Source organism: Triturus cristatus, chromosome 12, assembly GCF_964204655.1.
Source record: "Triturus cristatus chromosome 12, aTriCri1.1, whole genome shotgun sequence".
NCBI lineage: Eukaryota > Metazoa > Chordata > Amphibia > Caudata > Salamandridae > Triturus > Triturus cristatus.
Window position 1 is genome coordinate 8,100,161 of NC_140595.1, and position 14,374 is coordinate 8,114,534.

At 48.5% G+C, this 14,374-nt stretch overlaps 1 protein-coding gene across 3 annotated transcripts in view; it reads left to right on the top strand.

Moving 5' to 3' along the window:
- The window catches only part of ABCA7 (ATP binding cassette subfamily A member 7), a 194,185-nt gene that overhangs the window by 97,803 nt on the left and 82,008 nt on the right, over nucleotides 1-14,374 (top strand). For all 3 annotated transcript variants that reach the window (XR_014972219.1, XM_085638576.1, XM_085638577.1), the window contains exons 25-27: nucleotides 1,659-1,861; nucleotides 4,621-4,732; nucleotides 13,150-13,254. Coding sequence is in view for 2 of the 3 variants with exons in the window: in XM_085638576.1 (XP_085494702.1) it covers nucleotides 1,659-1,861; nucleotides 4,621-4,732; nucleotides 13,150-13,254 (420 nt within the window). In the remaining variant the exon portion in view is untranslated. The remainder of the gene's footprint in view (nucleotides 1-1,658; nucleotides 1,862-4,620; nucleotides 4,733-13,149; nucleotides 13,255-14,374) is intronic.

The window sequence follows — 14,374 nt, forward strand, 5'->3', positions numbered from 1 at the left end:
CGTCAGCCGTCTCACAAGTGCGGTGTATCCTATGCAGCTTGTAATATCCCGTCAGCCGTCTCACATGTTGCAGGGTGATCTTTTCACCCTATAAATGTGCTATCTCTAATAATTAGATACGTGTGAAATGCAGGAACTGAGTCAGAGTAGCACTCTATTAAAGAACAGTTTGAACAATGAATGTCAAAGGCACATTGTTAATCAAAATTAGCATCATGTCATCTAGAAGATAACAAGTTCTAGAGACACCTCCCTAGATGAAAAAGTAAATCATGCAATTTTGTAAGTTTAAAAATCACGGCAATGCAGAGGAGAGAGAAAGACAATTTCAAAATATAATAAGCATTATAGCCTCAGCCAAAGATGCTAGAGAGGATGCTAGAGAGGATGCTAGAGAGGATGGCTGAGGGGCGCACACACGCAAACTATTGACCACAGAATCACAACATTAGAAGGTGCTTTGACCGCAGAACATGACGCACTTTGGTAATTTCTTGGAAATATTAGGAACACAGAAAGTACACTTACATTACAAAAGTTTACCAAAAGTTCACTTGATGTTTGACCGTAAATCATAATGAAATTGAACATTTATCGAGAATGATTTGCGTCACTTCTTGGAAACTTTTTAAGAAAGCAGAAGAATACAAAAGGTTTGAGGTCACTTGTAATTTCTAAAGCTGTGAAAAGTCCCAGTTGGCTCCCACTCCTACTCTTGGTCAATTTTGTTCTCCTAAATGACAGACACATCCTGGTATTGCTACATCTTGATGTTCAGAACGATGTTCTCAATGCAGTGTGAACAATTTTTACACAACCCTGTCTGTGGGCTGGCAGGGACAATAGAGACTCTGATGCTTCAGACGTGGACAGAGTGGGCCGGGGGCGCTTTATGGTAAAAACTAGATCCTGCTTCACACAAGTGTGGTATATCCTCTGCAGCTTGTAATCCGGTGGATGGATTTCCGTCACATTTGTGACATTGTCACGCGTCCACCAAACTCTGAATCAGGCCTCAAGCCTGAAAATGAGGTGCGAGAACGAGGCACAATATTCTAGAGGAACTTTCAGACCCGGGGTACAGTACTCCAGATGAGGCCTCTCCATTGATGCTCACAACATGCAGCTGTAACACGGCTCCGTTTTCATTTTGAGGTTATTGCTTCCCCTTCATTGTAATACTCCCCTTGCCCGGGTGCTTGTCTAAATGTTTACTCCCGTCTACGAAAGTTGCTCGTGGGTGTGTGTAGATGGTTTGTCTGTTTTTATTTGGGTATAGGAGGCCAGTTCTGTCTCCTGAATCTGTTGTGCCTCCTGCAGCTCTGTCCCATTCCGTACATCCCCAAACTCCTGTACGTTCTCTTTAGTCTCTGTCTCCCAAATATCTCTCTTACATTCCCTCAGCACGTACAGGGCTGTAGTGCGTCAGAGCAGAAACGCACACATTTTTATTAGCTCGTGCAGTACATTAAAGCATAAAAAATCAAGTAAAAACATCATCATACGTAATGTGTGAGCGGGACCAGAGCGAAGCATTAGATATCTGTTGATAATACTTCGAGTAGTGTCGGTATATACATTTCATTTCTCCCAACTCTCTCACTCTACTTGGTTGCTCTTCTTTATTTTATCTCACTCCAGACTCTCTTCTCTTCCAGATGTGTCTCTCCTCTCTGCTCTGGTCCAGGCTCATGTCTCCGGCTCTCGCTTGGTGGAGGATATGGGCCATGAGGTGGTTTACGTCCTGCCGTATGGTGGTGCCAAGGATGGCAGCTTTGCGAAGCTTTTCCAGGAACTGGACTTGCGTCTGGCTGAGCTGGGCGTGTCAAGCTACGGCATCTCGGACACCACGTTGGAAGAGGTACGGGACACCTCCTGCCACCATGATGGGTTACCTTTGTTTTGTTGAGAATTTAAAACTTTATTATAATTGACACCATTGCAATGTATTTAGATCTAAGAAGCATTATCAGTTATAATAGTCAAAACTAGTACAAATCCCCGATTGGGGTTGAGGATATGAAAAACGAACTACCAACAGTGTATTGTAAGCCATCTGGAGAGGATTTCAAGCGCATTGGCAGCGCTGTACGGAGAGTAGACACACTGGACTTTTTCATTAATTGCTTCACTACAATTCTCTGCTGACCCCTAGATGCAAAAATCCAAGCCGTAGGATCTGATAGATTTACAAGTTACTGTTCCTGCTAAGGTGGACCACTTGTTAGGTCAGTGATCCAGTCGATGACATGCAACACCCCGGGGGATTTCACTGTCGGGATCATCCTTGTACCTGTCTCCAGACTCGCCACAGAGTACAGAATCTGTTTGATGTTTCACTTTGAAAATTCCATCCATAAGAACATAGATGGCTGCAAGTAATGACCCTGTGGGTGGTGAAAGAACATAAAGTGGGCTACAGACCACCTCTACTCATCAGTACATCATATGAGTGACATGGAGGCTGCTGGTGGCCGATCTGTAGCATAGCAGAGAAAGCTGAGAGCTTTTCTTACTGTGCTTCTGAAGGAAAAGGAAGAGGCTGGTCTGTCAAAGACAGTACAGTGCAATCAGAGAGGGTGTGAGCCTCACCTCTGTGGTGCTGTGACAGCTAAGTCATGATTTTACAATCTTTTTATTTTTGTTAGGAGTTTCGGGTCCAATACTGCATGGCTTCCTTTTAGTTTATAAGTAGTGGGTCAAAAGCCTTCAATGATCTTGCTTGCAGAAAGGTGTTCCATAGCTAAGATGCCTTTAAAGGCTCTACAGGTCTATCTGCTCTCTTGTTAAAAACATTTTAGGCAGTAGAGATTCTTGTGCCCCCCACAGCCAAGCCAGAAAGAGGCCCCTTCACTTGGGGTGAAAAAAGGAAGCGCTGTGCAGCTGGAGAGACCACCTGCCCACTTTGACTTTGCTTCTGTAAAGACGCCAGTTTGAAGTTCATCAAGGCGTTGACAGTCTAGGTTTTGGGAGAGAACATCTGGACATCCATGTTGTTAAACTGGAAACAGCTAAACCTCAGATTCGGTTTTACCATAAAGTACTCAGTCATTCAGTTTGAGGCAGCAGTCGAGTGGCTCAGAACACCGGTGGAAAAGGACATTAGTTGTTGCAGTGGATGGCCGATGCCCTCTGCCTGGAACCCCAAGAAGATGCCACACACTGGATACAGTTTTAGACCTCAGGACTGGGGAAATTACAGGTGACTGAGCACTGCATGCAGTGTGAGGCAGTTGACAAGCGGTTACAGGGCACTGGATATACAGCAGAGCAACGTATGCAGTGTGAGGCAGTAGATAATGGGTTACAGGGCACTGTATATATAGCAGAGCACTGTATGCAGTGTGAGGCCAAGGAACAAGCAGTTACAGAGCACTGAATGTGCAGGAGCACCATATACAGTCTGTGGCAGTGAATAGGTAGTTATAGGGCACTAGAGGTACAGTAGAGCACCATATGCAGTGTGAGGCCATGGAACAAGCATAGCAATGACAAAGCACTGGGTGCACAGCAGAGCTCTGTATGCAGTGTGGGGAGTAGACAAGTATGTATAGGGCACTGGATATACAGCAGAGCATCATATGCAGTGTGAGGCCATGGAACAAGCAGTTACAGGGAACTGGATGTATAGGAGAACACTATGTGCAGTGAGGGAGAAGAGCAAGTGCTTATAGGTCACTGAATATACAGCAGAGCACTGTATGCAGTGTGACCCTGTACAACAAGCAGTTACAGGTCGCTGGATGTACAGCAGAGCACCACATGTAGTGTGAGGCAGTAGACCAGCGGTTACAGGGCACTGGATCTACATCAGAGCACTGTATGCAGTGTGAGGCAGTAGACGAGTGGTTACAGGACAGTGGATGTAGAGCAGAACACAGTATGCAGGGCGAGGCAGTAGACAAGCGGTTGCAGGGTACTGAGTGTACAGCAGTGCACCATATGCAGTGTGAGGCAGTAGACAAGCAGTTACAGGGCACTGGATATACAGCAGAGCACTATATGCAGTGTGAGGCAGTAGACAAAATGTTACAGGGCACTGGATGTACAGCAGAGCACCGTATGCAGTGTGAGGCATAGACAAACGGTTACAGGGCACTGGATATACAACAGAGCACTGTATGCAGTGTGAGGCAGTAGACAAGCGGTTACAGGGCACTGGATGTACAGCAGAGCACCGTATGCAGTGTGAGGCAGTAGAACAAGTACTTACAGGGCACTGAGTGTACAGCAGAGCACCATATGCAGGGCGAGGCAGTAGACAAGCAGTTACAGGGCACTGAATATGCAGCATAGCACTGTATGCAGTGTGAGGCAGTAGATGAGCAGTTACAGGGTACTGGATGTACAGCAGAGCACCGTATGCAGTGTGAGGATGTAAAGAAAGCGGTTAAAGGACACTGGATGTATGGCAGAGCGATGTATGCAGTGAGAGGCAGTTGACAAGCAGCTAAAGGTCACTGGATGTACAGCTGAGCACTTTATGCAGTGCGAGGCAGTAGGAACATGCACATGCATTTCATTGTGTGTAGAGCACTTTAACCTAATGTAGCACAACAGGGGAAGGAAGAGTCTGCAATTGTTTCTTGTTTTCTCACAGTGTTCATTTATACATTCCAGATATTTTTAAAGGTTGCGGAAGAGACACATGTTGATACGGAAGAGCCTGAAAGAGACGTGGGGGTCTTTAAAGGAGCTGCTGACCTCTGCCAGGAGAGTGTGAGAATACAAGGTAAGATGGGGAGGCCCCGTGAACTGAATCAGGTGTTATAATTCTGTCATTAGACGTAGATGATTAATTCGTATCACAAGTGATCTTACATGGAATGTGTATATTCATGCAACATGCATATCTCAACGGTACGCGTATAGTGAAATTCTCTGTGTTCCTTGATTAATGTGGGTATCTCCATTTTGCATGCTTACTGCAGTGTTACATGCATATCTCCGTTGTACACCCACATTGTAAGGGTACATGCATAATGTCATGATACATGCACATCATGATGGTACATTTGTATCTGCATGGCACATGCACATCACCATATTACGCGTGTATCTGTGGCACATTACCATATTTCACATGTATCTATGGCACATACAGCTTAGAATAGTACATGCATGTTATCATGTTGCATGCACTTAATATCACAAGCACTTCTCAATATTACATTCACATCTCTATGGTACATGCATATCACGGTGGCAAATGCATTTCTCCACTGTGCTTGTTGTGCACCACCTGCCAGGTTACCATGAATTAATCTGTCGACTTGAGTTGGTGGCCTGGGTTTAAAAACCTGCATGGAGCGGCAGATTGTCATCAGGATGCTGAGCAGGCGGACAGTAGTGAGGAACTGACAACTAGTGCGAGTCGAAGAATCATCTGCATCAATGACACCTATGGAGGAAACTGGGGTTCGGTAGCAGTAGTCCCACCACTTTTTGCCTGGTATTTGATGCAACTTTGCCTGGAGTGCCCTTGATTCTTGTTAACCAGGTCCCCAGTGCCAGTGATCTTTCCCCAAATCAAAGTAACTGGTCAATGGATCCCCAGTTAGCCGGGCCTTTAGCACCCTTGTAAGCCCCTGGTAAATGGTACCCCCGATGCCCACGACATGGACACTAAAGAGGGCCCCTAAGAGCTGCAGCACATCTCGTGCCACTCTAAGGGACCCAGCGCCCACCAAACTCAAGCAGACTGCCACCGCAGGCTGCGCGACAAGGTGCTCTAGGAAGTGAAAACATTATATGGCACCCGTGTGCCATGTCTCCTAACACTGCATGTAATATTTGTAAGTCACCCCTATAGCAGGCCTTACAACCCTAAGGCAGGGTGCATTATATTACATGTGAGGACATATTGCAAGATATGCCCCTGTGCTGGCCAGTTCAATAACTGACAGTACAAGTGAACAGGGAAGCCATCTCAAGGTATGTGCTGGGCACTGGGAAAAACGAGTTTCCCAGCTACATAAGGGCTTCACTGAAACATACGATATTTGGTGTCAAACACCTCATATATTAATAAACCCACACTGATTCCAGTGATGGATTTATTAACATATAAAGGTACCCCCTGAACCCTACTAGCCCTCTAGTGTGCTGGCTGACTGGTCCAGTCTAGCCTGCCACCACAGACGGGTTTTTTATCCCCTAGGAGATGAGAGCCCCGCTCTCAGAGACCAGAAACCATGCCTGCTCTGGTGGGAGGTGTTTACACCTCCTCCTCCTAGACTGCTAGTAAATCAGCATATCTGCTGCTTCTGATGTGTGACCCACGGCTTCCCCAGACAGGGGACATGCCACCCACTGCCCTGGGCCCTTGGCGCACCAGGACAGGCAGGAATATTAGCTATACAGGAGACGTATTGTACTGCCAAGCTGGACTCACCTCTAGGGTTGGTAGTCTGAAGTGAACATGAAGATAGAAATTCTGCCATCTTGTGTGTGGTGGAATGTGGAATTAGGAATTCTGGGACAGGGTGATTCCCACTCCCCAAAGAAAGTGGTCATCTAGAGGGTGTAGTGACCCCAGGGGTCAGTAGCCCATTGTCTACTACCCCTCACTCCCCTTAACACCCATAAATTGAGTATTTAGGGGACCCCGGGATATCAGAACTTCATATTTCAATAGACCAAAAAGAAGTGGATAAAGAAGACAGCTGACTCGAGAACAGAGGAGTAAGACTGACTTGGCGCCAACCCTTCCAGCCTGCCTCTTGTACCCGACCCTTGTGGAGCAACTGACTTATGCAGCCACTGTGCAGGATCCAAGAAACACGAAGGGCTGCCAGTAGTTTGCCAAAAGAAACTCTCTTGGAGTAGAGGAGCTATTCCCCTGCAGCCGCAGGCACCAAAGAAGCAAGGTCTGGTTTACCGTTCTACCGCCTAACGTGACTACCGGCGCTGCAGCCACCCAGTAAGAGGTCACTGTGCTCCTACAGGTCAGATGCATCCTCCCTCCAAGTAGGAGATGACAGGACCGACCAGAGCTGCGCAGTATCAATACCTGGGGTACCGGACACCTTGCAGCAGCCACGGCTTGTTGTGTCCAGATCAGACACCAACGCCGAGGAAAACCAACCTGCATGTCAAGAGACTTCAAGAACAAGACAAAGTGAAAGCCTTCGACCACTAGCACCCGACACCTCAAAGCACCCCTGCACCCGCACCCCACAGCCCGAGTCCAAGGGAGGTGACGGTGCCAACGGGGTCCTGAGATTCTTGAAGGCTAAGCCCATCTTTGGGTTTGCCTAGACTGGACTTCCAGTCGCCTCCTGCAGCCTCTTTCTGCAGGCCCCTCCAATCGAGTGAGTCCTGCACCGAACCCGATGCAAAAAGACCTCCATGCACCCGAGCCCCAAACTCCAAGGAGTAGTGGACCAACAGTGTCCCTACGTCCCTGAGAATCTCAAGGGTTGAGCTCCCCTGTGGGTTCCCCCAGTCCCAGCTTGCAGCCTCTTTCTGACCAGACTGTTCCCCATTGAAGTGACTAGGACAACCGACGCCGTAACACACCTCTGCACCCGGATTCCCCAGAGTCTCTCGGGGTGATCTGTTGGTGTGGACTTGGAATTTTCCCCATACTCACCTTAAGTCCTGGAGAAGGGTCCCATAAGTCACTGGTAAGTGCCCAAATGCTTCCCCCATAGGATAAAATCACTGCTCCAAATATTGAACTAAGTGGCAACTTGTGAAACGGATAAAAATCCCTGTTCTTGGTATCTAAATTCATATAAAAAGAAGTGTTATCTTTATAAATTGGTCTCAGATTTATTCTTGAGTGTCTGTCTCATTTATTGCCTCTGTGTGTGTCAATAAATGCTTAGCACAACCCTCTGATAAGCCTGTCTGCTCTCCCACAGTACCACAAAAAAAGGGCATTTGGATTATCATGTGTGCTTCTGTAAGCCAACTGGGATTTGCCGGGACTCTTTACCCAGTGTACCTCTTTATGGTCCACTATATAAAGAATGTGATGGAGACACCTAGCTGCAGATTCCTTATCTTAGAACTTCCAGGTGTCAGGATCTGAAAGATTATTGATAGCAGTATCCCTGCGCACCAATAGGTGGCGTTGGTTGACTCTGAGTGACGTCGTTTTCGTGGTCGTAGTGATGTCCACGTCATCTAAATAGGCGCCACCGCTGCGTGCTGACGTCAGTTCTTTTCTTTCCACACCAGCCAGTGCAGATCCGCAAATCCATTGACAGACATTTTCGACTTTTTGTTGATGTTTTTGGTGTGTAGGTATGACCAGTAAGAAGACCTCGGGGTTCAAACTGTGCGGCACCTGTCACCGCGCCATGTCGGTTACGGACCCCCATCTGGTATTCCTTTGGTGCCTGGAGCGTGACCACGACCCAAAGTCATGCTCCGACTGCCGGTCCATGTACCAGAAAGCTTTGAGAGAGCAGATTCTGAAGCTGCTTGTGGCCTGGCGTCAGGCGCCTTGGAGATCTCTCTGAGAGAAGAAGGTCCGAGCACCGCTCAAGGAGATCCAAGTCTTCCTCCTCTCACTCGAAGTCGACAAGATCAGTTAAGAAGCACCAAAAACAACATAAGAAGTCAAAGCATGCTTCGACTTCGCCCCGTCTGTCACCTGACAAGACGTAGGAGTCTTGGCGTTCGAAGGCCCACTCCGCGGAGTGGGTGCCTCGGTCAGCCATTGCCCTGCACCAGGCGACCCAGCTTTCCTCTCCAACCACCCAACCCCAAGAGCTTGGTGGTTCAAGCCTGTACTTACGTGGCGCCTTCCCTTCCGCAGCCCCGGATTGGGAATCCTAAAGGCTGGACAGCTTTGGTAAGAAGATCTTCTCTTCCACCATCCTTGCATTGCGGTCGGTAAACACTGCATGTCTCTTGGGCCATTATTCCCATTTGCTGTGGGAAACGGTTGCACAGGTGCTCCCATTAGTCCTGGAGGAGGCCCGGGCTATCCTCTCCTAAACTGTTGCATACGGGAGAGATGCCACAAAGTTTATCATATGCTGTGGCCTAGACAGGACAGACTCGTTGGGCAGAGCGATTTCCTCGACGGTGGCCGTTAAGCTTCACGCCTGGCTGAGAACTTCTGGCTTTTTGGGGTTTGTCCAAGGCAACCTCATGGACATACCTTTTGATGGCTCCCGACTCGCGGGACAGGGCGGGTGCGGCGGTTGAAAGCTTTAAGGAGTTTCATGCTACGGCCAAGTCCTTAGGCCTCTCAGTGTCATCCTGGCCTGCTTCCGCCTTTTGCTTCCCACCATGTCAGCCCTACCCAAGTCAGAGGACTGCGCACATTCAGCAACCTCTGCGTGGCCGTGGTTCACCCGAACCACGCGGGCCGGGAGGCCAGAAGTCAGGTCCGGCCACAAACCCCCTCCCCCTCTAAACCTTCCTAGTCCGATCCTACCAGTTCGTGGGAATCCTGTTGGTGGAAGGATACTCACCTCTGCCACTGGTAGGACACGACCTCGGACAGGTGAGTTCTAAAATTAGTCCAAGGGGGCTACTCCCTCCCCTTCGAGACTACCACTGCTTCCATGCCTCCATCTTTACGATCGGCTGACGGAGGATCTCACCTTGCCTTTCTTTGTGAGGGTCACGGGGGTTATAGAGAGGGTTCTCGGGCCAGAAATAGGCTGTGGTTGCCATTCCTGCTATTTTCTGGTTCCAAAGAAGGATGGAGGTCTTCGTCCTATCCTTGATCTCAGAGCCCACAAGTACTTCCTCAGAAAAGAAGCTTACTCTTGCGAAGGTCCTCTCTGCCCTGGACCTGGGAAGCTGGATGGTAGCGTTGGACTTGCAGGATGCCTATTTCCATATCTCCGTCCTGCCTGCCCATCGGCTCTACCTGTGGTTTACGATGGGCCATGAGCACTTGCAGTTTACTGTGCTCCCCTTCGGCCTCACCAGTGCCCCTCAGGTGTTCACCAAGGTGATGACGGTGGTCGCAGCCTATCTGCGGAGATCAGGGGTTGTAGTCTTCCCTATCAAGACGACTAGTTGTTTAAGGCTGGCTCGACCCAAGCAGTCGTCTCCCACCTCCAGACTATGGCGAACCTCTTGCAATTACTGGGGTTCACTATCAACGTGCCAAAGTCACACCTGACTCCCTCTCAGATGCACCCCTTCATCGGACCCTTTCTGGACACAGTGCAGTTTCGGGCCTATCCTCCCGATTGGCAAGTCCAGGATATTCAGGCTATGATACTGATGTTTCAGCCTCTACCCTGGATCTCGGTGAGACTGACTCTGAGGCTGCTGGGCCTCATGTCCTCTTGCATCCTGCTGGTAGATCATGCCAGGGGGCATATGCTGGCTTTGCAGTGGGACCTGAAGTTCCAATGGGCGCAGCATTGGGGGAATCTCATCAACCTAGTCCAGATCTTGGAGGGAATTGCGAACGATCTGCAGTGGTGGTTAACGAACCGCGATTGGGTCAGAGGCAGACTCCTCTCCCTTCCCCAACCAGATTTCACAGTAGTGACAGATGCGTCCCTCCTGGGATGGGGCGGTCAGCTGGGAGAGGTGGCGATCAGAGGACACTGGTCTCCGGCGGATCTGGGCTCCACATCAACTTGCTGGAGCTTCAAGTGATTTGTTTGGCACTGAAAGCCTTCTCACCATCTCTCAAGGGAAGGCTAGTTCAGGTGTTCACAGGCAACACCACCGCCATGTGATACTGCAACAAACAAGGTGGGGTGGGGTCGTGGATGCTCAACTCCTCTGGACTTGGCTGGAACAATAGGGCATATCCCTGGTGGTTCAACACCTTGCCGGTTCCCTATACGCCAGGGCGGATGAACTCCGCTGTCAGTGCCTAGCAGATCACGAATGGCGTCTCCATCCGGAGGTGGCACAAGGACTCTTTTATCGGTGGGGAGAGCCTTGGTTAGATAGAATGCGCAATGTGAGAAGTTTTGCACGTTGAAGTTTCTAAAACGGCTTTTGCTCGGTGACACTTTTCCTCTCGAGTGGAGTTCAGGCCTCCTGTACGCCTTTCCGCCCATACCACTCCTGTCCAGAGTGCTCAAGAAGATCAAACGCAACTGGCCCCAAGTCATCCTTGTGGCTCCAGACTGGGCACGTACAGTTTGGTATCCCGAACGTCTGCAGATGAGCATCGATCCTCCGATCAGGCTGCCCCTTTGTTAGGATCTCCTGTCACAGCAGCAGGGAAAGTCCTCCACCCAAACCTGTCCACCCTCCACCTCCTTGCGTGGAGGTTGAGCAGTGACTGTTGCCAGGTTATTCTGGCAGCCAGGCATCCCTCCACCAAGGCGGTACACGCCTGCCGATGGCAAAACTTTTGTAAATATTGTACAAAACGGTCTGTTGACCCACTGTCTGCCTCCCTCTCTGACATTCTTCTTTTTATTCTTTCTGTGGCCCAGCAGGGCTCTACTCTGGGCACTCTGAAGTGTTACCTTTCGGCACTTCTTGCTTTTCTATGCTTGCCAGATCAACCATCCCATTTTCAATCTCCGATTGTGCATAGATTTTTGAAGGGGCTTACGCATTTGTTTCCCCCTTCACCATTTATCATGCCCCAGTGGGACCTTAACCTGATTCTTACCTATTTAATGTGTGCACCTTCCGACCCACTGCACAATTTCCCCCTCCAGCTGCTTACTATCAAAAAAGGCATCCTAGTGGCAATAACGCTCTAGCCTCTCAGCCTCCTTACCTAAGTGTCTTTTCGGACAAAGTAGCGCTCCGCACTAGGGCTTCTTTTTTGCCGAAGGTGGTGACACCTTTTCATCTAGGGCAATCTGTCACCTCGCCCACCTTCTATGCTCCTCCGCATCCTTCTAAGGAAGTTGCGCGTCTCCACCGCCTGGACCCAAAAAGAGTGTTCTTGTTCTACCATGACTGCACTAAAGAGTTCCGGGTGGATGACCAACTCTTTGTCAGGTACATTGGAGCAAGGTAGGGTCATGCTGTGCAGAAGAGGACCATCTCACGTTGGGTTATCCTCTGCATAAAAATATGTTACGCCTTGGCAAAGAAACAGCCTCCTGAAGGCCTTAGAACTCATTCAACCAGGGCCAAGGAAGCCACCACAGCTCTTCAGTGAGATGCTTCAGTCCTCGACATCTGCCAAGCGGCTACACTGGCGTACCTGCACATGTTTGCCAAACATTATTGCTTGGCTAATCAGGGTGGGAAGGCCTTTTTTCAGCTCTTGGTTTGACAGGACTTTCTGGTCTAACACTTTTTTGCAGTCCCTCCTCCGGGGATGGTATTGCTTGGGTATCTGTTCTAAGGTAAGGAATCTGCGGCTTACTTACTGGCCCACCCATCCTTCCCGCACTGCGGATCAGTTTTAGTGTTATTGCCCTAGTTATTTTTTAATTATTTGAAAAAGGAGGCGTCCCCTGCAACAAAATAGCTTGCCAAAGGCGGGGATAATAACAGGAAGTTTCAAAGTAAATCTTAGGCAAGTTAATGTGCAGTCAAAGTTGAGTGCACAAAAGAACACAACTGATTATTCTTATTATACCAAAACTAGAAAAATACGTTTATTCAATAGACCATGATATAGAATTATATTCAAACTCAAAAAGTACAAAAAACATTCATCAGACATACTCTCACTCATACATACTAACATATATTCCTCATCATTCTCAAAATCTGTATAACATGAACATATTTTATTTTTTAATTTTGATGGTACACAATTGAACACAATATAAGTGAATGTTAATTCCACATCACAACCCTTCATAATGATGTCTCATTGCTACAATATGCATATTAATTGGCATAATTAACAATCACATATTGTGTTCAATTTTGTACAAGGTCCAGATGTAAACATGGGCAGGAATGGAGACCTGCTGGGTGGAGCTCATCTTTGGGGTCTTCCCCAGTCAGTCCACATGTTTCTGCTTAACCAGTTCATTGTCATGTACATAAAGGTGTGTGCTTTGCATGTGCACTATGGACCAATGCCTGACTGCCTAGGACAGGCCAGGCTGAGCACTGCAGGGCAGGTTGGGAGCTGTTTGTGCTGGACAGGCTAAAGTCTGAATGTGCAGAAAATCCAAGGTCTGCACATGAAAGTGCATACAGCTTCACTGCTCCTCACTGGACACGTACACTGGTCTGTGGGATTCACTTCCATCTTGTGGTGACCTGTGTTGCTGTTCTCTACAGACGGCAGTGTAGCAGTGCAGCTGGGGAGCGTCAGTGGAAGAGCCTCATCTTGTGCTCCGGGGAAGGCTTGTGAGGACGGAGATGCTGTGGACGCTGAGGCTACAGGTGAGTCTGTGTCTGGTGACTGTGTGGGTACCTCCCTAAAGGTACCTGTGTATGCATGATTCGGTGTCTTTGTTCAGGCTTCCTGTCTGTGTGAAGGGTTTGTGTATGTCATTCATATGTGCCTGTGGTTTAACCTGTGCACGTGCTTTGTGCCTGTGGAAGGGCCTGTGGGTGTGAGGTGACTACACTTGTACCTTTGCGAGGGTTCAGTGTCTGCATGTTCATGATGGCTGTTTGTGTGTGAAGCACTTATATCTCTGCAGGACCTGCTCGCGGTGCCTCCGTATCCGTGCAAGTTCTGTGGATGTGGAGTAGATAGATGGAAGGCGCTTCAAGTTCTCAGGTTCATGTGCTTCTGCAACACCTGTCAGTTGATGCTGTGGGCCATGAATGCAGTAGGGCGTTAAAGGGAGCTACGTAGAAGAGAGCCTGAGTATGTTGGATGGGTCTGCGCATCTCTGGAGGTGCTTGAGGTCTCTGCTGGTTCCTGTACACCTGTGGAAGTCTGTGTGTACAGGTGCACGGGCCTCCTGAATCTGTGTAGGTTTTTAATTATCTAGGGAAAGTGTGAATAAACCCATTACTCAGGCATTTCTAACTCAAACCACAAGTCCATGTTGTTTGTGTATTATAATAGCTGCACTAGCGAGTTTCCTCGATTTAGAGGGCACGCTCTTTCATGTGACTAGCTGGACCTAGATCAAGAAGATACAAATAAAAGTAAGGAAGGGCAAGGACACAGCCATGCTTTAAGCCCTGGTTGTTAAAAATCTTCTTTGTTAGGTGGGAGTCGTCTCCTAATGTAATACAAACCCTGTGTCTGGGTAAAGAAATTAGATTTTCTTGTTGTACTTTGCCCAGCCGCAATTGCCCAACCTCTGCGTTAACCTCACCCTGTTTATTCCGTAACTCAGCAATCAACAAAGCAGGCATAAAGTGTGGGGTTTATGCGATGTCCATTGTTGTGGACAGGACGTTTAGCAGAAGATTTGATTTTAAGATGGCAGCTTGGAGACCGCTAGGACCCGTGTCTGTGGAAGAGCCGTGTGTGAGCAGTCTATGGATTTAGGTCAGAAGTACGATTTTTTTTTTAGCGTTCGCACACAGAGAATCGGGCCGA